This window comes from Plectropomus leopardus, chromosome 16 (genome assembly GCF_008729295.1).
Source record: "Plectropomus leopardus isolate mb chromosome 16, YSFRI_Pleo_2.0, whole genome shotgun sequence".
Classification (NCBI taxonomy): Eukaryota; Metazoa; Chordata; class Actinopteri; order Perciformes; family Serranidae; genus Plectropomus; species Plectropomus leopardus.
Window position 1 is genome coordinate 8651494 of NC_056478.1, and position 22396 is coordinate 8673889.

The window sequence follows — 22396 nt, forward strand, 5'->3', positions numbered from 1 at the left end:
TAAATTGCCAAAGAGTTTATACAAGTAATTAACTGAATTGTCAAAAAGTTTATACAAGAAAAGCTGCAAGAATTAGTTAATTAATCTAAAATCTGACAGAAATGAATTGAAAACTGTTTTTTTTTTTTTTTTTTTTTTTTATCATTTTGTGTTTTTTTGGTTGTTTTTTTTTACTTTTTTTTTTTTTTTTTTAAAAACCATAATTTTAGATTTTTTTTGTAATTTAAAGTGTTTATTAAAAAAAGTGTAAGTACCTGTTATGGTAGATAAAGGATCTGAATACTTCGTCCACCACAGCAGAAAATTAAAAACACTACAGCTGATGAGGGTTTGTTTTGCTCCATCTGAGGGGGAGGAGCGTGCAGAGCGACGTCACCCTCTCCCTCCCTCCCTCCCCCTGTCTCTCTCTCCGCCTCACCGTCTCGTCTAGTGTCTCAAAGCCGAGAACAGAGCACCATCGAGGGCATCTCACTGGCTGTCAAACGAGCTCCCACGGCAGTCATGGCGGCGCCGTTAGCCCACTTCGATGAGGACTGGCAGGATTTTAACGAATTCAAACCGTCCTCGGCGTCGGCCGACCAGCTGGACCAGCTCAACTCCAACGTGAGCGATCCGTCGTCGGGCCTAGACGATTTCTCAGACCTGGACAACAGTTTCTCCGGGGAGATCTGCAGCTTCAAATCGATGGAGGACCTCGTCCACGACTTCGACGAGAAGCTCACAGTGTGTTTCCGAAACTACAACACCACGACGGAAAACATAGCCCCCATTAAACCCATCACAGAGGACAACTACTTGAAAGACGACGAGTGAGTGTGGCTTTTGTTTGGTGTTTTATTTGCGCTTAACTTTTAATCTCTTATCTCGTTAGCCGCGTTAGCTTCACCGTGCTAACCTGCCGTTAACAGTGAGGGACTCTTAGCTGCTAGCTGCAATCAGTGTCGTCCAAAGTTTAGCTAGCTAGCAAGTGGATAAGTGCAAAACTAGAGCACATTTTGTGATTTATTACGAAATATGTGCTCCACCTGTTTATTATTTGGCTAACAGTTGACATTCACAACTGCAGAAGCAGCAATACATTGCATTATTAAAAATGACACGTACATATTTTTACTGTTTCTTCCTTGACAGGATGAATCGAGTTTGTATTTGTGAGCTGAGGAGAGGGGAGGATCATGCCACGTTACCAATACTTGATTTCATGCTATTTTTTAAATATTAGTTGTTAAACTACTGATTAAAAAGTGTATATTGAGAGTAAGAGATTAGCTGTTGCTCTTTGCACACTTGCTGTTTACCCTGTGTTTAAATCACCTTTATTATGTGAGACAAAATATTTTTGACTTTTAGGAGCTTTGCTGTTTTCTCTCAGGGACTGTTCTTTATTTATCAGTATTTTATTCAGTATTTTTGGGATCAATACTGACACAAATTGCGATAGTTATATTGGCCGATACGACATATATAAACAATTATGGAATAAAACTATCCCTAAAAGGTTATAATGCAATTGTGCCAAAGACATGACATGGAGGTAGGATGTTTTAGAGTTTAACTATCAACTTTATTGTCAAAATGACATCAGTGCACCGAAACAATAAACTTAACTGGGGGTATTTAATCATTATAAATTACTCTAAGTATCCTTTTTTTGCATTATGTTCTGTTTATAATAATTTTTTATATTGGAAACTTAGAAGCAGGTTCTGGTATATGTGTGATGGGGCAGTGTCTACAAAGTCGGCTGACTGATATATCAGTTTGGCTTTATTTATCAGAGGAAGGTGGTGACTGGGGTTTGACTTTGTTTCCATTGAGCCTCCTTGAGTGATTTGGGGTAAAATCAGGACCCTATCCCCACCATAAATTAGTTGTGAGATTTTTAACAGGTGAGTGACAAGTTGAAGATGAAATCTTGGAGTTGAAAAAAAGCCTTGCTTTTTCACTGTTGTTGTGCATGCTGGGTAGTTCAATTTATTTATTTAATTTAAATTTTAAATGAGACGTAGAACATACTGATTTTGATTAAATATCACAACATGATGTGTCCAAGAGAATACAACCATTTTAACTTCTATACACCTCCACTACGCCAAAATGGAAAACATAAGTCTCTCCCCAGTGCTCAAAAAATGATTTGTCATGCCTTTTTTTTACCACCCTCTCCCCTTTCATAAATAACAAACAGTCCCTTACGGTACTTGATTTCCTGTTAAATGTTAGCAATTAAACTACTGATCCATAAATAGTAGAGAGTAAGTGATTGGCTGTCGCTCCCTGCTCGCTTGTTCTATGTCCTGTATTTAAATCTCCTTTATTTTGTAAGACAAGACATTTTTGACTTGACTTTAAAAAGAGCCCTGCTGTTCCCTCTTACAGCAAACAGACACAGTATGTCATGTTTAGTACCTGTAATACTGAAAGGTTACACTGCCAGCATCTGTTCCCACCACCTTTAAAGCCCCTCTTATCACTGTCGGAGGTCCTCAGCAGTTGATGTATCTCATAGACACTCAAATGTCACAACTACACGTTCACGTGACAACATGTTATTACTTCCCAGCAGTTAGTCACATTAATCCCACGCCAAGAAGTCTTAACTACAGAGCTGTGTGGGCTGCATATATCACCCTCCTCCTGCCTTCTGCTTACTTCTGCATATATCATTGCCACATCTGTGACACTGTTAGATCTGATCAAACAGGCTTCCCCTTCTCTACCAATAGGGAAGTTAATCATGTCCAATTTAAAAGTGTTGTTTGACTGAAATATTGGACCTGACTGATCTAGGACCTGAATATAAGTTTTAGACTCCAGACTACCATCATGTATTGAGAACTTTGCTTATGCAACATTTGCATTAACTAGGAGAACAAGTAGTGCCATGTGCACATTTTATGAAAGTATTTTCACTTTTTTTTTCTGTTATTGGCTGTGGAGCAGCAACATGTAGTCTATGAATTGAGTAGTCAATCGACAGAAAATCTAGGGAGGCAAGATAATATCTGTGCATCATTGGTATCAGCTGATATTTGCTTTAAAATGAAATGTAGGAATTTGCCAACCACATTTTATTTATTTTTTAACTGAAAAGTGAACATGTACAAAATATCAACTCTAAGTAGAGGTATTTTTCTTATTTTGCATAATCAGTGAATATTATGTACATTGAAAAGCCTTATATTTCTTTAGTCAGCCATTATGATAAGAGTGTGCATAATATGATGTTAGTTCCACTACAGAAGAGACTCGATGATCACTGAAATTAGGAGGAAAAAAGAGGAAATTGATATCGGCATGGGTTATCAGCCAAATGAGATGTTAAATATTGGCAAATATGATATTGGTGAAAAAAATCCAATATGGTATATCCCTAAGGAAATGAATAGGCAACTATTTTGATAGTTGATTAATTGGTTTTGTCATTTATCTATTAAAAATTCCAGACTTCTCAAATGCTGCATGTCTCTGTTTATATTAGGGGTGTACCTGTACAAAAAAAATTCATGATTCAGTATGTAACTTGGTTTTGGGTTCAAAACATTTTCTGTACAGCAGGGAAAACAACAACAACAACAACAATAATAATAATGATATTAATAAATACATCTCCCCCCTTTTTATTGGCATATTGTCAAGAAGAAAAATTATTATTAATTATACAGGGAGGGCAGACACGAACTGACTAAAATGTAGACACGAGGCACATTTGACCTTGGCTCAAGCCGTGTAAACATTTCCATTTGCACTATACCATTTTGTAAAAGCCTATTTTGGCACTGGCGAAAACTGAGGGTGGCCGCCTGAATGCTGTGGGGAGGACTCGCCTTCCAGTCTGTTTTTGTCTCGTTCCACTAATTGAAACATTCGTGAGATGTCGATATTTATGAAATGTTTGAAGTGTTTCCAAAGGAAAAACCACTTTACTTTAACATGTCAGCATGCGATTAGACAAAAATAGTTGGCGAGATACATTTATTAACAAATAATTGCCCATTGAACTTGGCTGACCTGACTAACAGTGCTAAGCCTGCTAACATTTTTCAGCTGACATACTACAACCGGTGCACTGCCAAAACCCTCTCGGTAAAACTCTCGCTGCAGAAGTAATGTTCTGCGTGTGCAAGTAGTTGGTATTAATAGACTATTTTGACATTAATTGTTTGGATCACAGGGTGTACAGAACAAAGGAAGCTGCAGACCGAAGCGACTGTCCTGTACAAAATGGTCCCGGACCAACAGACATACTGTTATACCCCCAGTTTATGTAGCTTTTTCCTCCTTCATATTATTGTTAGCTGACTATCTTTGGGTTTTGGACTGTTAGTCAGACAAAACAAGCACTGCCTCGGTTCATCTTTCCACTCTTCCAACAATCACTAAATCTCGTTTGGTTGAAGTAAACCTTTGAATCACCCACTCAGATCTAAAAAAACATGCTGGCTCTATACACTATAAATTACTGTTTATTATATGGTGTTTGGCGGCTTTGGCTATGGTGATTTCAGAGGTGTTTCTGGTTAATCAAAAACGTTTTGAAACCTGATTTGACATTTTCTTGCACCATTGACACCACTTTTAACAAGCAATTAAACATTTGAAACACGAGCAAATCGGTGAAAAAACCCTGAAAGTAGGCTGAAAAAATAAATAAATAAAAGAGACAGAATAATAATAATATAAAAATATTTCAAAAAAAGAAGAAACTATATTTTAAATTATGTTTCAGAAAATATACATATAAATGTTTTTATTATTTATATTATTTTTTATAAATTACATTTTAGCACCTTTTCAGGTCATTTCCTGTTATTGTTCTTGTAGTTTTCTTCCCTGTTTGTGCTAATTTCAGGAAATTTTCTTGAAACTTTAAACTACATTTTTGAGTAATTTCTTGTTAAGCTGCTCAATGCTTTCTTTCCATGTTTCTGAAAGAAATCAAAGGAATTTGTTCAGGTTTTAAATGGTTAACAAAACGGTCTTCCTCTGTATGGATCCTTTCCATAATTTTTTTAGATACCTGAAATAAAATTTGAGTGTGCAATTTGCAAAACAAGCACTTTTATTGGACATAAATTAATGGTGCGGATGTGCCCCTAATGGTTACATCGCATCTGTCTTGCTACTGCTGGCTCTTTCTCAGTACAGGACCAATTTAAAACAATGTTGTTCCCATTAGTCACTTAGACACAAAAACATAAGAAAATAAGATCCACGTAAACTCCCGAAGTTACCCTTTAATAGTGCTCTAAATGTTTAAGGGACTGTAGGAGGACTGGTCAGACAGGAAGAGAGATGTCTGTGGTTGTTGTAAGTAACGAAACAGAGGAAGAAGGGAACAGAATAATTGGACAGCAGCCCGGTGAAGCCCAAAGAGCAGCGCCAAGCTCAGTGAGTCTTTTCTGGATGACTGCACTTCTGCAGGACGTGCCTAGGCGCTTAACAAGTTCTCCAGAAAGACCATTGCTGAGACGAACAACGGGGATGACAGGGAGGAAATGTGTGTGTGTATATGTGTGGATGGAGAAAAGAAAATGCGTTTGTGTTAAAGCCAAGTTGTGCGTGAGATTCAATGTGTGCGACAGAAAACAACATCCACATAAATATATTCAAGCACGTAAATCAGACAAATTGGCAATGTTGAAGTAGAAAAAGGGAAATTGGTCCCCTGAAATCTAGACTGGCCTCGTTTTGAAATGTAAATGCTCTCAGCGAAGCTAATCGTGTATTTTGGCATGCACTCACGTGCCCGACACAGTGTCATTGCTCGAGGCACAAAAATGCTTCCTGCCAGCCTTTGCCCTATTTAGAACAACCCCTCAGCCCCCTGCTCCCCAAGCTGTGCACAAGCACTTCAGGGGGAAAACATGCGAGTTATGTAAACACTTGTCCATGTGTGTGTGTGTGTGTATTAGAGGGTATGACGATGCAGAGCTGCTCTGACACATGGGTTCGCAGCATCCATCCTCTCTGCTCGCAGCAGTCACCAGGAATAAAAACACAGTGACTTGCACGTGCACTCAATTTAATATTCTGCAGAGACTCGATTTTCTGTCATACAATTGCTAGTTGTGTTTCCAGAGAAGATCACATGAAGGGGCAGTATATTATATTGTTATTGGGTATTTATAAAATTACATATGTGGCCTTTTAATTAAGTCCCCATTAAATCCTGAATGAAATAAAATTATTCAGGATATGTTAAGTCATTCTGAACTATGATTATGTAGTTACTGCCCACCTGAAATACTACTCACAAGTCAAGTACAATATTTAGCTTTGCAATCACAACATAATTATTCAGATATTTTTTTTTTAAATCTGTGTGTACATACTTACACATATTTAGCAATAGTCCCTTAAATCTGAATGGATTTCACAGTTTAACAGTAAACTTGTGTGTTAAACAGACTCCGTGGGACCATCTGCTTGGCTGCCATAGCTTCTCTGCCAGTGTTCATGCTGCAAAGTATTGTAAATATACAACAGACTGTTGGTGTAATGATGACACTGTCTCTGAATCAGCCGACATTAACAGCAAACTTTGAACACAGAAACTGAATTCCATATGAGCTGTCAAAAACACTGCAGACTTTTGCTTTAGGGTTGAGTTGCCGTATGTCAACATTTCTCACCTGGGAAAATGACGTGTGATTAAGGTTTTGTTACCAGGTTTGGAAATTAGCACCGGCCTCCAGCCAAATGCTGGTAAAATATGCAAATGGATGCTAAATTTGCTTCACTCACCAGCCACAAAAACAATGGTAGGCTGTTGAGAGGCTGGTAGATTTTGGAGTCCACCAGCCGCAGTGGCAGGCGGACAAAAAGGTTAATTTCCAACCCTGGTTGTTACATTTGTCAGTAGTTACAAGCAGCTGTTTTTTGAGATGTAACATCACAGTGAAGTGGTGGTCAGAAGGCAGGACTGCCAAGTAATGCTGTATCATAGTGAAAAGAGAAGGAAATAGGGTTTGTCTCATTTTCTGTGAGTTGAAAACTCACTTTAACCCCTTTCTCACTAGATAGAAAACTCTATAACATCCACTAACTTTTGTCTTAAGTGGGAAACGTTGCAGTCTTTCTTAGAACAAATGACTCTGCAGTAGTCATGAGTATTTATTTGCAGTAATGGAAACAAGAATTGTTATCCCAGCCTGTCGGTGCCTGTAGGGGCCGTTTGGACACGAAGGTCGAGGCAGGGTTCAGACTTATTTACAAATGTTGATCGGGTTTGGATCAGGTTCGGCTTACTTGACATGGTGCTTTAAAGATGAATAAAATTATAGAGCTCCCTTCTGTGTTCAGCTAATTTTCACTCCTTTTCCAGAGTCCTGAACTTCTGTGACTCTCTCTTTGTCATCTCAGCCACAGATTCCTGTCCAAACAGTGCTCGAATGTCATTTCAAATTAGTCGGCAGCAAATTTGAAAGAGAGGCTGGTGAATTAACACATACAAAAAGCAACCGTCATAATGTTTTCATTGGCCTTGGTGCTACTTTCTAATGTTAATGCCTGCATATACTGTATGCTATGTGCTGATTATGGTGCAAAAAGGCTTTTAATTGTATACTTTATTTGTAACACTGTTTTGTTAATTAATTCACGACCCCCTCTTTCTTTCCTCCAGGGTGTGGAACGCTCTGACAGATAATTATGGCAACGTGATGGCTGTGGACTGGAAGACATCGCACACTCGCTCCCTACACCTGCCCACCCTCAACATCACCACTGAGCATGAGGTAACACACACACACACACACACACACACAGTGCTATAGAGTAACATTGCAAGCACAAAGTAAAATGAACAGGCTACATTTCCAAATCTCTGCACTCTTTTTGAACCTACAGAAGAAGAGCCAAGACACACATTTAAGCAGTTTTCTCCTCTGCCTTCAATCTGCTTAACCACCTGTTTGTTGTCTCATCCAAGTTGTCTGTCCCTCTCTCTCCTTGATGGACAGAAGTTGGATAACCAGTCTCTAGATCTGTCTGACGATGAGGAGCTCAGGGAGCAGATGGATATGCACTCGATCATCGTCTCCTGCATTAACGATGAGCCGCTCTTCACAGCCGAACAGGTAACACACTCACAGTGACATGTGTTGCATTCACCTGGTTGTTTTGGAACCTGTCATTTGGAAAGCTCTTGAGGGCTGATAGTTTTTTTTAGGACTCTTAAGGCCTTGCACACTGACTTCATTGTTTTTCATCTGAAATTGTCGCTTGTTTAAAAATAACATCAGAACAGGTTCAATTTTCTGCGTTTTTCATTCATCAGAAGCTTTTAGAGAGTTGTTTGACTGAGAAATAGTGAACAAAATGTGGCAGCGGTACACATCATGAAGAGAGAGGAGCGGAGTGCACAGTATCCTTTCATAACTCAGATGCTCACTTTTAACAGGTCAGGTAGTTATATTCAGGTTGATGATGATGATGATGATGAGGGGGAGGATGTGGACCACACACATCTTTTGCATGTCATAATTTTTAGAGAATGTTCAGTAATGTTTTCTATTTTAGGTGGGTTGCTTCAGGCATTCACACATAAATGTCACATTCTGGTCAGGATATTTCTTCCTTGGAAGCTTTTATAAACCATCTCATGATGTGCCAAAATAGTTCTCAGAGGAGTAAACTATAAACAGACTAAAATAAGTAGAACCAAAATAGCAACCAGGAAAAATGAATTCATTGTTCTCGATTTGCTGGTTAGATTCAAGTTTAGGTTCTTCAAACTGTTGGAACACAAAACATCAAATAATGCAACAACTTACAACAGACTCTTGACTCGTCCCTGATGCGCCTCGTGCGCCTCAGACAAACATCAGCTGCGGCGAGATGCAGGTCAGACCGGACCAACGTTAATCTCGTCTTACAGAGGCCGTTCACCCCAAAAGCAATAATAATTTTTTCCCTCTAATATGTAATTCCATTTATTAATCTGTAATGTTTTAGTGTGAGCTGCTGACTGTTGACGATATTGGCTCTAAGGGTGTGACATTAATACCCGCCAAGTGCCAAATGGAGAGTAAATCCCAGAAGGCTATCAGCCACACTAATGATTAATGATGATGTTTTTACCAAAATAGTTGCATCTTAAAATACTATGCTGAGAATCTTCCACATATTTTGGCGTTATTTATGGGAATGCTGTAAGAGATATTAAAAAACTAACCACCTTAACATTTTCACTGGCCTCCATGCTACTTTCTACTATTTACCAACCTGTTATCACCAGATAAAGAAAACAGAAAAACAACCTCATCTTCTGGCAGTGGGAAAGGAGTCCATTTGCCTATTTTTAGCGGCTTGTGTCCTCTTCTGTCAGTGCTGGAATTTGACGCACACATACCACAGATGGGGCTTTACGCGTTTCATGCAGTCAGCTGACTTTCTCCAGCACTCCTAGTTTTGTGGTGCTGTTAACCGTACAGGACATCATATGATCAGCTAAACTATCACTTGCCACTGGTCTGCTGCTACTGTCCGGCTAATATGTAGCCCAGGTTTATGAGTTGCGGCCCTATTCATGAAGGCAGTAAAATAATAACACAGAGGGTTTGCAGTCTGAAAAGAGATGACACACTTTGCCTCCCACATAGTTGAAGGTAGAGCGTTACAGCTTCAGCCTTTTTGGTCTTACCTTTCACAATAAAAGCCTTAGACATATACACTGCATCACATGTACCACTTTGTTTCACTGACCAAATCACCTTGCAGAAGGAAGCGTGCAGCTACTGATAGTCGAGAGGCCGTGACTGTGACAGTGTGAGATGTAAACATTAATAGCGTCATCCTCGGCTGAGCTGTAGCTTTAGTTAGCTCAGCGATGCTAGGCAAGCTGGGAGTAGATGCACACTTCCTTCTGGTGATACTGTTGCTGTGTGTAGTTTGGTAAAATAGTTCATACATGGAACTGCTCACAACAAAGTTTGTGGATTATCTTAAGTAACCAGGTCACCATTTCTGCAAAGAGACATTGCTGTTGAGTTTTTAAAATGTAATTTTTGGCGATTTGAGCACCACAAACTGATAGCCATCTAGTTCTATTACAGTGGAAAGAAGGCAGACATCTCTATGGCCGATAAATCACACCAATCACAATCACAATCTCACCAAAACAGTCTGGATTGATAAAAAGCACTACATAAAAGAGGAAAAATATGCGTTTTTGATTTGGGGTGAATTGGCCCTTTAAACTTATTTTTTCAGACTGGGAAAGCTGCAACTTAACAGACAACAAATGTAATAATTTTATACATGAAAACACCTGCAAGCTGTAAATATTGATGTGTAAACTGCAGCTGGAAATTGATGAAGCGCCCCCCTCTCCAGTGTCCATAAAACCAACTCAGAAATCACTCTCACATAGTCTCACACACCCTTATGTAAACCTATAAGTAATGCAGCACCATTCCCCTGTGAACATATTTGTTTGTGTTTTTTGGTGTTTTAGGTGATAGAGGAAATAGAGGAGATGATGCAGGAGTCTCCAGATCCAGAAGACGATGAGAGTCCCTCACAGTCTGACCTGTCCATGCTCTCTCAGGACCTCCACACCCTGAAACGCTCTGGCTCCAACACCAGCTACGAGGACCGTGAGTATCACCATGATTGTGTGCATCTACAAAAAATGAATAAAGCTTTTAATGTTGTTTGTGTTCACCGTTTTGTGAGAGCGCAGTGCTTTTTCACACTCTGCTGCCGTTTGACAGTTATCTAAAACACTCAGTGAAGTGTGATAGGTCGCACTGTCTGGTACACGAAGAAGCAGCTACACTCACATGCACTAATGTCCTTACATAATGTGTAACAAATGCAAAAAGACAGCAATTACGTTGTTCCTACATGTTATATAATCAGCAGCATATATTTTTAGCTTGAACACAATTCTGAGTGCCAGACTGACGTAGGCTGAGCAGTTGCACCCAGTTTGCCCTAAGGCTATAGAATTTGTTCCAGATATTGGCATATATTAACTACAATATGTAGGATGTTTTACATATTAGACGGTGCATAATGAGTGTCATTAAGTGTGTGCACAATATTAACGCTGAGCTTGTTGCTTACACTCAGTGTTTAAAGTTTGCCAATAGACACCAGATGGCCACAAGACCGCTAAAAATGTTTCCTTTAATTCGCCTCACTTACACATTTGATTCATCACTTTTAAAAGTAGATTTTCGCATATAGACTCCATTTTCCCATATTTTTGTGTCTAAGTGACTAATTGGAACAAGAGTTTTTGAAATTATTCCAGTATTGCGGGAGAGTGCTGCAGCGAACAGCAGCAAAACAGGCTACAGTGTAACACTTTACTTCCACTCAAACTGCTTGTTTTTGCCACTGACAGGCTCAATTTATTATTCTATGTGTCTGACCACATCATGGAAAGGATCCCTACAGAGATAGACCTTTTTGTTAAAGAGTAGGATCCTTTTTGTTTAACCAGAAACAGTCCGAAACCCACCAGACTCCATGTAAATAAGCTCTAATTTAATCATTGTAAAACACAGTTTGTTTAAAGTCGTCAGACACAAATAAACCTCACAAGAAATGTCTCTTGGTTTCATCTCTCCAAGGAACCAATAATCACTGACTGGGTTTGTAAAAAAAAAACAAAAAACAACAACCCTTAATTTGCCCAGTTTGGTATAGAGATATGCTGGCTCTGTACATGCTAATGCTATTTCTGGTTAAACAAAAAAGGATTTTTCAGTCTGTCTCTGTAGAGATCCTTTCCATAATGTTGTCAGACTCTTAGAATAATAATCTCAGCCTGTCAGTGGCAAAAACAAGCACTTGTAGTGGACATATGTTGAGGGTGCATATTGCCCCCTGTGGTTACATTGCTGACTGGACCTAGTTCAAAACTTGTTGTGACTATTGTTCACCTAAACACAAAAAACATGGGAAAAAGGGGTCTGGGTTAAAAAAACACCAAATTCATCCTTATCCTAGTATTAGAAGCCATTACATAAAGTGATCATGAATATTCAGCCTTATTATACTGCATGCTGCATTCAGTGTATTTAACAGTCAAGTGACTATTCTCTCATGCTGAATACTCATCACGTGCTTTCAAAAAAATCTATACTCACAGTAAGTGCATAAATATACAATTTTTTCACGACCTATATACACACCATCCTCAGGGCTGCGTCAGCTCTCTGTGTCGGAGCTGACCGAGACTCTGGAGGAAGTGGAGACGTCCATTCGCCGCTACAGCGAAGAGCTGATCCAGGCTCTGGCCCTGCGAGATGAACTGGACTATGAAAAGGAGGTACTTTTGATTTTTATTTTAATCACCACAATGAGGGAACAACATAAATCTCATCTGTGTTTGCAGAGATTTTGAAAAGCCAAGATTACCAAACTGTTACAAGCATTCAACCAACTTTAAAGTCAAAATCAGTCAGATAATTCCAATTGCTTGGTTATAAAGACACTTAAATTTAATTTAAAGAAAACTCAGCGGTTCGAGCATCTTTTGTGTCGTGGGGACAGACTGCAGTGCTCACAGCACTCTGTAGGCTGGTGAGAGGTCAGTGAATCGTTCACAGCTTTGCTATCACAATGTAATTTGCATCAGTACCATGCTTGTGTATTTAGTGGTAGATAAAAATAGATCTCTGTACAAGCATTAAATGTATAAAGAAGGAATCCAAAAAGTAAACTGCACTTTGATCATAAAACCAGCACAAATAAAGGATTTATGTTTACAAAAAAACAGGTGAAGAACAGCTTCATCTCGCTGTTGATCGACGTGCAGAACAGACAGAAGGAGCACCGCGAGCTGCTGCGGAAGAAGAAGAAAATCAGAAGTACGACAACAACCGGGCCCAACGGCCAAAGGACAGCCAGCACGCACATACCAGGCACGGTAAGGACACGGTGTGGGAGGCATAAACAAAGAGGAAAACATGTGCCCTGAATGCACGATTATACACACACACACACACACACACACACACACACACACACACACACACACAGCCACACACTTCCTTCAAAGTATAAGCAGCATGATGCATGACCTGACAGTTTGTGTGGGAGAGCTGCTTTCATATTAGCACCAGGAGTTTGTGCTGAAGCTTTTTTTCCTTCTTTCCTTTAATACAGTATAGAAACCTCCTCATCTCTCTTTACTGTTTTTTCCTCCTTCCTCTTGCTCCTTGTAGCTCCTCACTCTGGAGGGACTCTCCAATGTCATTCAAAATGGCCTCCGTCAAACTTTTGGCAACACAGGAGGGGACAAACAGGTGCCCCTGCTCTCTCTTGCAATTCAAGATGTTCTTTCTTTGCAGATATTTTTATGTCCCCTTCTTTTTCTTTTTTTTTTTTGGCATGTTTCCTTTATAGCTACTGCTGGCGTTTGGTGTCATCTCTTTGGCCATTTACCTCATCTGTTGACTCTCTGTGGTTTATTTTAATAATATTTTTTGCTTTTCTTCAGTCATGCTTTATCTTTCGTTGATAACTTGATTTCTCTTTTCAGTTGTCATTTTATTTTGTTTCATCGTGTGTCATATTTTGCAGTTTATACTGTGTGTTTACCTGTGTTTTAAGCCAAGAGGACACTGCTGCATAATCACTGCTTTCTTTAGCTCATATCAGTAAACATTTACTGTATTTCCTCTCTGAAATGTTGAAACCAATTACCATTTCAAACAAGCCTGCACTGACTTATCACAAGTTCATATTTTGTCACCCTCATGACACTTAATCTTTTTTTGGTTTAAAGGTTCTGCATGTAACTTTTAGAAAAACCCTGTTTTCAATGACACCTCTCTCTGAGGCTGTTAGTGAACTGCAGTCAGCATGCTGTAGCCTGGACTTTCACTCTGGACGTCCACAAAAAAAAAGATGAACACAAACACAAGATTGACTGAGATTGACCAGCATTATGTTCATAATCATAGTGCCCCAGGGATGACGTTCTGCTGTAGGCCAACCCGGAAGCTAACAATGCCTTGCTTCCCATATCAAGAAGCATATGGGATTTTTCCATAGGATTTTGGATCACTGCAAGATTTTGTTCAGCAAGATTATCTCCCTAAATGAACACCACTTTTAGGATTTTTAAAGCCTAAAAGTGGTGTTTGCTCCATGATACCAAGTAGCTGGCTGCTCGTAAGTTGCTTTTCCAGCTAAAATTTTGAAGCAACCAACTGCAGATACATGTAGAGTAGCTAAGTTGCAGCTAGCAGGGTTACCTTAGGTCAGTGTACAGTTAGCTCATTGACTGTTCCTGCATATCTCTTGGCTAGTAGAGAACATTTTTTACTGTCAATAAAAACTTTGTCCATCATAGTAAGTTAGTGTCAGAGATCACATTCACTGGTGAAGTAATTTTGCAAGCTAGCCAACTGACGTATCCTCTCAGATAGTATTTTGCTCGCATTAGCAGACAAGCTAAAAATGCTAGCTAGCTATAACTAAGCTACGCTGCATGGATCTGGTGTTGGTTGCTTTGTAACATTAGATTAGATAAGTATTTTGTACACTTCAAGATAGAAAATTGACAAGCCAGATCTGCCCTTGAGTTTAGTTTAATAACATGACAATAACCTCGAAAGACTGTATTTTCTACACTAGCTAGCTAGCAGTTTGTCCCCATTAGCAAGTAAGCTAACATTAGCCAACATCAGCCACCTATAACTACAAACTCTGTAAAATGTATAGAAACGAAACACTGCTGCTGTAACGTTTGCTGCGTTCCATTCAAAGTCGGAGGTCCGAATTTCCCAGGTCATTTCCGACTTCCAACTTCCAAGCATTCCAGGTGCAAACACCAAACGTTAAGATAAAACATAACGGACAGTGACGAACTGTTGCAAACAATTGCGCCGTCAGCAGGGCCTCCTCCCTGAGCGAAATGGGAAAATCCAGCAGAGGGTAACAGATGCTGTTATGCATTTTATTTTACAGCGTTTTTATACATGGCGATATATTTTGACATCAGTTTACATGCAGAACAAATTTTACCATATGATAAAAGATTAATTATTTAAATAAATGCATTCAAATATAATTCACATTGCCGCTTAGCTGATTTCTTAGTGGCCTCCGTGGATGTTGCCATTGTTGTGTGATGTCAGACAGCTTAAGTCAGGGTACATGGATGCGCCCCGAGTTCACAGGTAGGAACTCCGACTTTGAGTGGCGTTCTGTTGTACGTTTTCTGGTAGGAGGTTCGAATATCTCAACTTCCGAATTGTCTGGAACGCAGCTTTTGTGTTGTGATGAGTGCAGGTAGGTTGTTATTTGGAGTTATTTTTTTTAGATAGAAATCAGTCCACAGGCAACCAAGGCAGTCAGGGCAAGTCTCAGTTTTAACATTACCTATTGGCAATAAAAAACAATACTGGGAAAAAGTTACATACAGTACCTTTAATATCACAGTAGAAAACTGTACAGTTTTTTAAAAAAAGGCAATAATTGATTTGTAATTGTCCAGCAGCGTGTAACAGGATTCTTTCATTGCGTTTTACATAATCTTCTCTTTTTCAGTACCTAACCACAGTAATCCCTTATGAGAAGAAAGCCGACTCCCCAGCGGTAGAAGACCTCCAGATTCTCACAAAGAGTGAGTGTACTGACTCTCACAAAAACAGACAAACACCAACAGGATCAAAATGACAAAATCAGATGTGGCAGTCTTCGCAACTTGTTTGTTTCTAATTTTGTTTAATGCAATTTCCAATGCATGTTATGATTCAAAATGTGCTGTGCTGATCTCTCCTTGCTAGTCCTCCACGCCATGAGGGACGACAGCGAGAAGGTTCCTGCTCTGCTAACAGACTACATTCTTAAAGGTAAATGCATAGCTGTGTTTGTAACTGCTTCCCCATGTTTGATACCAGTGAGTGGGGTAAAAATCTTAGCAACTGTCTTCATATTAAGTTGATCCATTGCAGTGAAAAAAACAAAAAACAAGAGGAAAAAAAAAGACTTTTTATCTAGACCATAGACTGTACATAAAGATGGGTTCCCTCATCTCAAAGTCAGTGGGCTTTTTAAGTAGGTTTTTGGTTGGTCTATACTGCAGCGAGCCATGAGGGGGAGATATTTTGGCTTCACTTTAAGGGAGCTGTTACGTCGTTTATCTTTGTCATGCAGTCTATGGTTTAGAGGTCAGAACCAGATGACTTTTGTCCGTGTCTGTCCCACCTGACATTGAGATTTAAAAGATACAAAGTTTACATCTTCATTTTCAGGGAAGCAGACGGTAGAATAAAAAAGAAGCCACAAAGAAAAATAGCACTCACCAGAAACATTAATTAAAGGGAGGGTAAAAAAAATGTTTTTTTGCCACCCTTCACTGTTGACGTGTACCTTCCTTGTCTTTCGTCTGTGCTGCATTGTCCTCTGGGTAGCTCTGGTATGAGAGCAGTGGAAACTGAGGTTTGTGAGGCACTGACACATTAACACAGATTCTTCACCTTCAGCCTTCTCTCCAGAGCCTTGTCAACTCTCTTTCTCTCTCTTCGTAGTTTCACTTTCTTCCCCCGCAAAGCAGCCGCCTTCCCTCACTCACTCTTCGCTGTAGTGCCTCTCGTGCTGTGCGGTGCTTGTAGCTGCACTACACCTACCCTGAAACACATTAATACACTCACTCACTCACATAACTCCCCTTTACTGCGAGCTTGCAGCAGCTGTTCTTGTGTCTGCTTTTCACCTGTTTCTCTTTTCTCATCCCACATTTTTCCCCGTAGTAGTCGCTCTTTCATAGCTCTACTTCATGTCCCACAGTGAAAGCAGCATTTATCATAAAGTGATCTTGTCTCCCGCAGTGCTTTGTCCCACGTAGAGCCAAAGGCGAGCCTCCTGTTTCCAGAACCATCCATTGGACCACCAGAAGATGGATCTGGTAACCTGGAAGAACCCACATTCAAAATCTTCCTTCCTTCATATTTTTCAACACATAGACTTTCTTTCCTTGTGGCATTTCTTTTTTTTTTTTTTACACAGCCACTCTTGTTGTTCCTAAGATTTTAACTCTAGATTTAACTCCTCGGTCTGTATAGTTCTTTTCATACATCATGTTTTACCTTTTTAATGCCTGAGTGCTACAACCCTGTATATCCTGACTGCATGATGACTTGTCTATGGATGCCAGTAATCAGTATTAGTCTGAACACCTCACTTCCTGATTGGCTCTTGAACGGAGAAGTGTCAGGTGTGTTTTTAACTCTGCAGGCTTCATGAGCAGGCCTTGTGAGAGAAACACGGTCTGATTTGTAAATGCATTTGCATCTGTGTAGTTCATACCTGACGGGGAAAACAAATCCTGGCACAATCTGTGAATATCAAAGTGCCAGGTTTGTCGTGGTGTTGAGCATAAGTCCTGTTTTTCCTGAATGGAAACCTTCGCTTTAATGGCATTAGTTGAATGATTGCATTTAATGTCTTGGGGTTGAAATCTCTGCTTGCTAAGGATCAAAGAGCGAACCCTTTATTTTCAAAATCCAAAATCAAGATCATCCCGTCTTTGCATGTTGATTTTGGGTGTATGCTCAATTTTGGCAGTTAGTTGAATGTCAAAAATGAAATATTTTGTATACGATTAAGAGAAATTGCACAGCTTGGGGAACTTTTTACTTTTTGAAAAAGGGAAAAAAAGTGAAACGACGAGAGAAAGTAATAGCTGGATGAACAAAGCATATTTTTGGAGATGGAATAGTTTTTAGTGAGATTAGGAACTTGCCAGTAGCCACCTTTTGTGACCACGTTGCAACATCATTTTGTAAATGCTGTCCATTGACCTCTGAGCCCTCAAGTAGTGACCGCCACCCCCAACAACTTTATCACGTCCCCAGGAGTCATCATTACACGAGTCTGAAAATACCTCGTATAACATTTTTGCATTAGTAAAGAATGACAGAACTGGTCGTATCATTAAGATAAATAGCGTAGTTTAAGATTATGTTAGGTTTAATAAATGTGTAGTCAAGCTTCTGTTATAAGTTGTGGGTTTTCTTTACGTGTTAACCCTTTAACCCTGTGGTGTAAATTTTGTGGTAGCACTTTAGTTTGTCAGTGATCTGGTCATGTAGTAGTGGAGTATGCAGTGGATGTACTCAGAGTGCGTCTCACTACATTAGTGTTAGATGAGGCTTAGAAGCTTTAGCTAGTGGTGCCAAAATATGTCTACATGAGGAATTGTTCTCATGCGCCCGTCTTTAAATCTTATTAGTCATCATGAGTATTTTAACAACCTTAAAGGGGTGCTCCACCGATTTCACACATCAGGATCTCATAACACATCATACAGATAACTACTGAGCCTATATTAATAGTAAGGGTGTAAGAAAATATTGTGGCACTTGAATATTGCCATATGTTTTGTGGTACCCCATCAATTCTCAAAAGCACTTTTTTAGTTAAAGAAAAAAACATACAAAGAGTTGCTAAAGTGGTTCATTTTGTGTTGTGTTTGAAGCCCTAACTGCTAGATAGCAGTATCGTAATCTGTCCTCAGCCATTTGACTCTTCCACTCCAACATAACAACATATTGATAGAGTTGACACGAGCAACGTGAGTCTATTAATAGGCAGAATAGTAAAAGGTGCAGTGCTAGCCCTTAAACTTAGACTTTAAAAAAGCGCAGTATATTGGATCTTATTCTGATATTTTAACTGGTTACTTGGCAGTCTACAGGTTAATTTTAACACTAGGTAGCTAGCAGTGTATCAAAAGCAAAACTGAAACTCTCATCCCTAGTCTGTATCGTGGTAGTTATTGAACATGATTCGTATTGCATCACCAGATTCTTGAGAATACACAGCCCTTCAAACAGGTGTGTAATGTTGTCTGCAGCTTTGTCAAAGTTGAGGAAATAGTCCTGATGATGTCACTGTGATGTCATCAGGGTCACTTCAGCCGAAATACAAATTTATAACAAAAAACTCATCCAGTTTGAAAGATGCATTGGTCGCTTCAAATAAGATACACTGTTGTGTTGCATAATGGGAAATGTCAGATCCTGTGGTTTTGGGGTTGCTTATTACTAGAGACTAAAAGTCAGAATATCTTAGCCTCTGCCTCACTGATTCTAACCAATATTTTGTTTGTCTCGTTTCTTGCAAGTCTGCCAACATCATGGCAGCGCAATACTAAATCACCGGAGCACCTCTTTGTAACAATGAACCACCTATCGAGCACTGCATGTCTGTTGGTACACTAACGTTCAGATCACCAGCTGCCACAGGTGCACCACACACTGTCGGATCAGGTCTAGTCTAGCTCTCAGGTACGATCATCAGTGTTTTAAAATCTTGTTCTGGAAGGTACTGACATTCCTGAGTCTTTCTATGTTTCTGGTAACTTTTTCTCAGCTAGACTCGCTGCACTTTTCACAAATTTCTCTGAATACCTGGACGAGCCGATGGAGGTAACCATGGCAGCCTCTTGACTAAACCAGGGTAGCATTACCGATGTTGATTATGTTGTGATTTGTTGAAATGCTTAAAGTCTTAGACTCTGCTTAGTAGTAATAGTAGTAGGTGTAGCTAGCACTTGAACGGCACAGTAGCATCGGCTTGGTGTAGCAGTCTAGCGACGAAAGCGTAGATGAAGTTGTAACATCCGAGGACAAATTTTAATGGGAGATGGTGAAACTCACTTGAAAAAGGAATTTACTAACGGTGGAACATTTTAAGCAAGTTGCAAGTTTCTGATGCATGTGGCCAGAAGAACAGGGCATAGGAAGATGACGAGGGGTGTGATAAAGTTAATGGACGTTGGGGAAGATTGCACAAAAGGTTGCTTAAATTTGAGGGGTCTGTTTTAATCTTTTGTAAAGAAGACAAAAGCTTGTAGTGCTATATTTAACTATTTATATGTAACTGTTGTTTCTACTGTTGCCAGCTTTGCAAACATTCACAATCTAGCATGTGCTACATGCACTTTACTGCTGCAAACATTTCTAATAATGATCAATTTGTTTACAGATTAATATCACACTAAAGGGACAAGTGCATGTTGTAACGGAATGCAGAAAAACGTAAAGCATTACATTTAAACTCTTAATAAGATATCAAAAAGGGTTAAACATCTGAAGGCTTGTGGCAGTAAAACACACGAGCCATTCAGAGAAAACATCTCTCAACTGATCCTAATCTTACAAAAGCTTAAATAAGAATCAGTTTAGTTTTATAATGGAATGGCAGTCGGCATGGAAGGATCTGGATCTTGTCTCAGGCCAGAACCCCTCATCTGGTCTGTTGTTAGCAGACATATCAGTGTAACTACAATTTAGAGATTTATATTTATACAACAAAACGAGCAACAGAAGAAGAGGCTGCCTTTGTAAATGCCTGAAGAATTTTTGTACATTAAAACCAACTCCTTTTTGTTTTTAATGCAATATAATTCCCCAGTTTGGGGTTTTATGTTTACTGTCTCATGTGGTACTGCAGTATATTAATTTATTATGTAAATGTTCTGTTTTGTAACCATATTATTGACTGTAATGGTACAAGTGTTTGTGCCCACATTGCATTGCAACTCATTTCAAATAAATTAATATGTGAAGACTTTAATGTGGTATTAGCTCTGTGTGTGTGTTTGTATGTGTGTTTGTTTATTTGTTTGTTTGTTTGCTTCCCGTACTCCCTACATAGTGGCAATCCGTTCTTTACCCACAAACTGCCTATGCTGTGCTGTGAAAACCATGTACCTCACAAACGTGACACGCGGGTGACACACTATCAACAACTTGTAAATATTTAAATAATTCACAAGACTTTTTGCTTGAATGGTGAGATAAAACTTGTACAGTGAGGATTATGAGGACTGAAGCTGGTTATGTGAATTATTTTCTGTATTTAATGAAAAATATGAAACGGTAAAGTAACCACCACCTCCTTTTTCATTGCTATTATTGTTTGTTGCTTTGTATGATTCAGTCTTGATTGCTTATGTTTTAATGCGTTGTTCACACTCGACATCTCTGAAAATGAGGGTCTCCCTTAATGATTTCCAGAGTCTTAAATAAAGGTTTGATTGATTGATTGAAGTCTTGGAGAGACGGATGATAATTAAATTGTCTTAAAGATAAAAAAAAAATGTTACAAATATGCTTCTTACAAAATCACAGGATATAAGTAGTCCCTCTGAAGAGATAGAGAAACAAAGCTGTAATAGATAAATACGATCTGCTGCCTTGTCATACAGTGTGTTTGGATTCTGTTGTCTTTTCCTGAATGTGTGCTCTGAGTCTGTTATGAGTTCTCTGCAAAAGCAGGAGCTTCCTTCCCACTCGAATGTATCTTGACCCGTTGTGTTTCAGTGTCAGGACTGTCACATCCTCACTTCCTTTCTCCTCCCAGTTGTCACAGTTACACCAGTGACCTCGTCATGAGTCATGCTTCCTTAGTTTTCATTGTAAGAGAAGAAACTTCCTCTCAGCTTTCTCTGACCTCTTTACAACTCTTTACCAGCTACAGTGGCACGTTAACGAGTCAGGGTTTTATGTGAGTGAGTGGCCTTGCTTGTCAAAATGTTAAATATCCAGAGCTGGTGTCCTGTCGGGTTCAAAGGTCATCATCTGGTTACAGATTGGTGTCGGTGAACATGGTGTGCTCCTTCCTCACTGTGCTGAAACCTTTGACGGTGTCAACAAATTCCTCATCGTCCATAAACTGTAACGGAGAAGGACAGGGCTTGTTAAACAGGAGTCAGGGCCTGATTTGATGTTGCTTTGAAGTGTTTTGGCTTGTTTAAGTAGGAAGTTGTTTCCTCATCTTATCTTGTCCGGGCGTATGGCATCAGAATTGAAGATTTAATAGTCTTCCCTGAGAATCCCGCTCTGTCAGACCATTGTTTAATAACTTTTGATGTTTTGTTGCTCGATTACATGCCACTCAGCAACAGGTACTGTAGTAGATGTCTGTCTGATAGTACAGTAGTTAAATTTAATGAATTAATTCCTTCTGCATTGAACTCATTACCATGTCTCAATGTGACTGAGAACGCTTTTACTAATTTAAGTCACTCTCAAATTGATTGTCTTTTTGATAGTGCTACTGGCTCACTGCGATCAGCTCTCGACTCTGTTGCACCTCTTAAGAAGAAAATAATGAAACAAAGAAAATTAGCCTTAAAGGAACGGCACTAAGCTGGTTTAAATCATACTTATCAGACCGTTCTCAGTTTGTTCATATTAATGATCAACCCTCTGTGCAAACGAAGGTCTGCCTCGGAGTACCACAAGGTTCTGTGCTAAGACCAATACTTTTCACTTTATATATGCTTTCTTTAGGCAACATCATTAGAAATCACTCTATAAATTTCCATTGTTATGCAGATGATATGCAACTGTATCTATCTATGAAGCTAGATGAAACCGACCAGTTATCTAGACAGCAATCATGTCTTAAGGACATA

The 22396-nt window shown here is 39.3% G+C and overlaps 1 protein-coding gene across 4 annotated transcripts; it reads left to right on the forward strand.

The window, feature by feature from the left end:
- Window positions 1-447: 447 nt before the first annotated feature.
- On the forward strand, window positions 448-20550 carry fez2b (fasciculation and elongation protein zeta 2b). 4 transcript variants are annotated; one of them, XM_042503137.1, is made up of 11 exons: window positions 448-809; window positions 7628-7739; window positions 7965-8081; window positions 10460-10601; window positions 12159-12286; window positions 12737-12886; window positions 13185-13265; window positions 15517-15592; window positions 15756-15821; window positions 16383-16410; window positions 16800-20550. In XM_042503137.1, exons 1-10 carry the CDS (start codon window positions 502-504, stop codon window positions 16391-16393), a joined length of 1191 nt encoding a protein of 396 aa, XP_042359071.1. In that variant the 5' UTR covers window positions 448-501; the 3' UTR covers window positions 16394-16410; window positions 16800-20550. The 4 variants fall into 4 exon arrangements, with proteins under 4 accessions (XP_042359071.1, XP_042359070.1, XP_042359069.1 ...); XM_042503136.1 differs by having other exon boundaries at window positions 16383-20550; XM_042503135.1 differs by lacking the exon at window positions 16383-16410.
- The last annotated feature ends 1846 nt before the right edge of the window (window positions 20551-22396 follow it).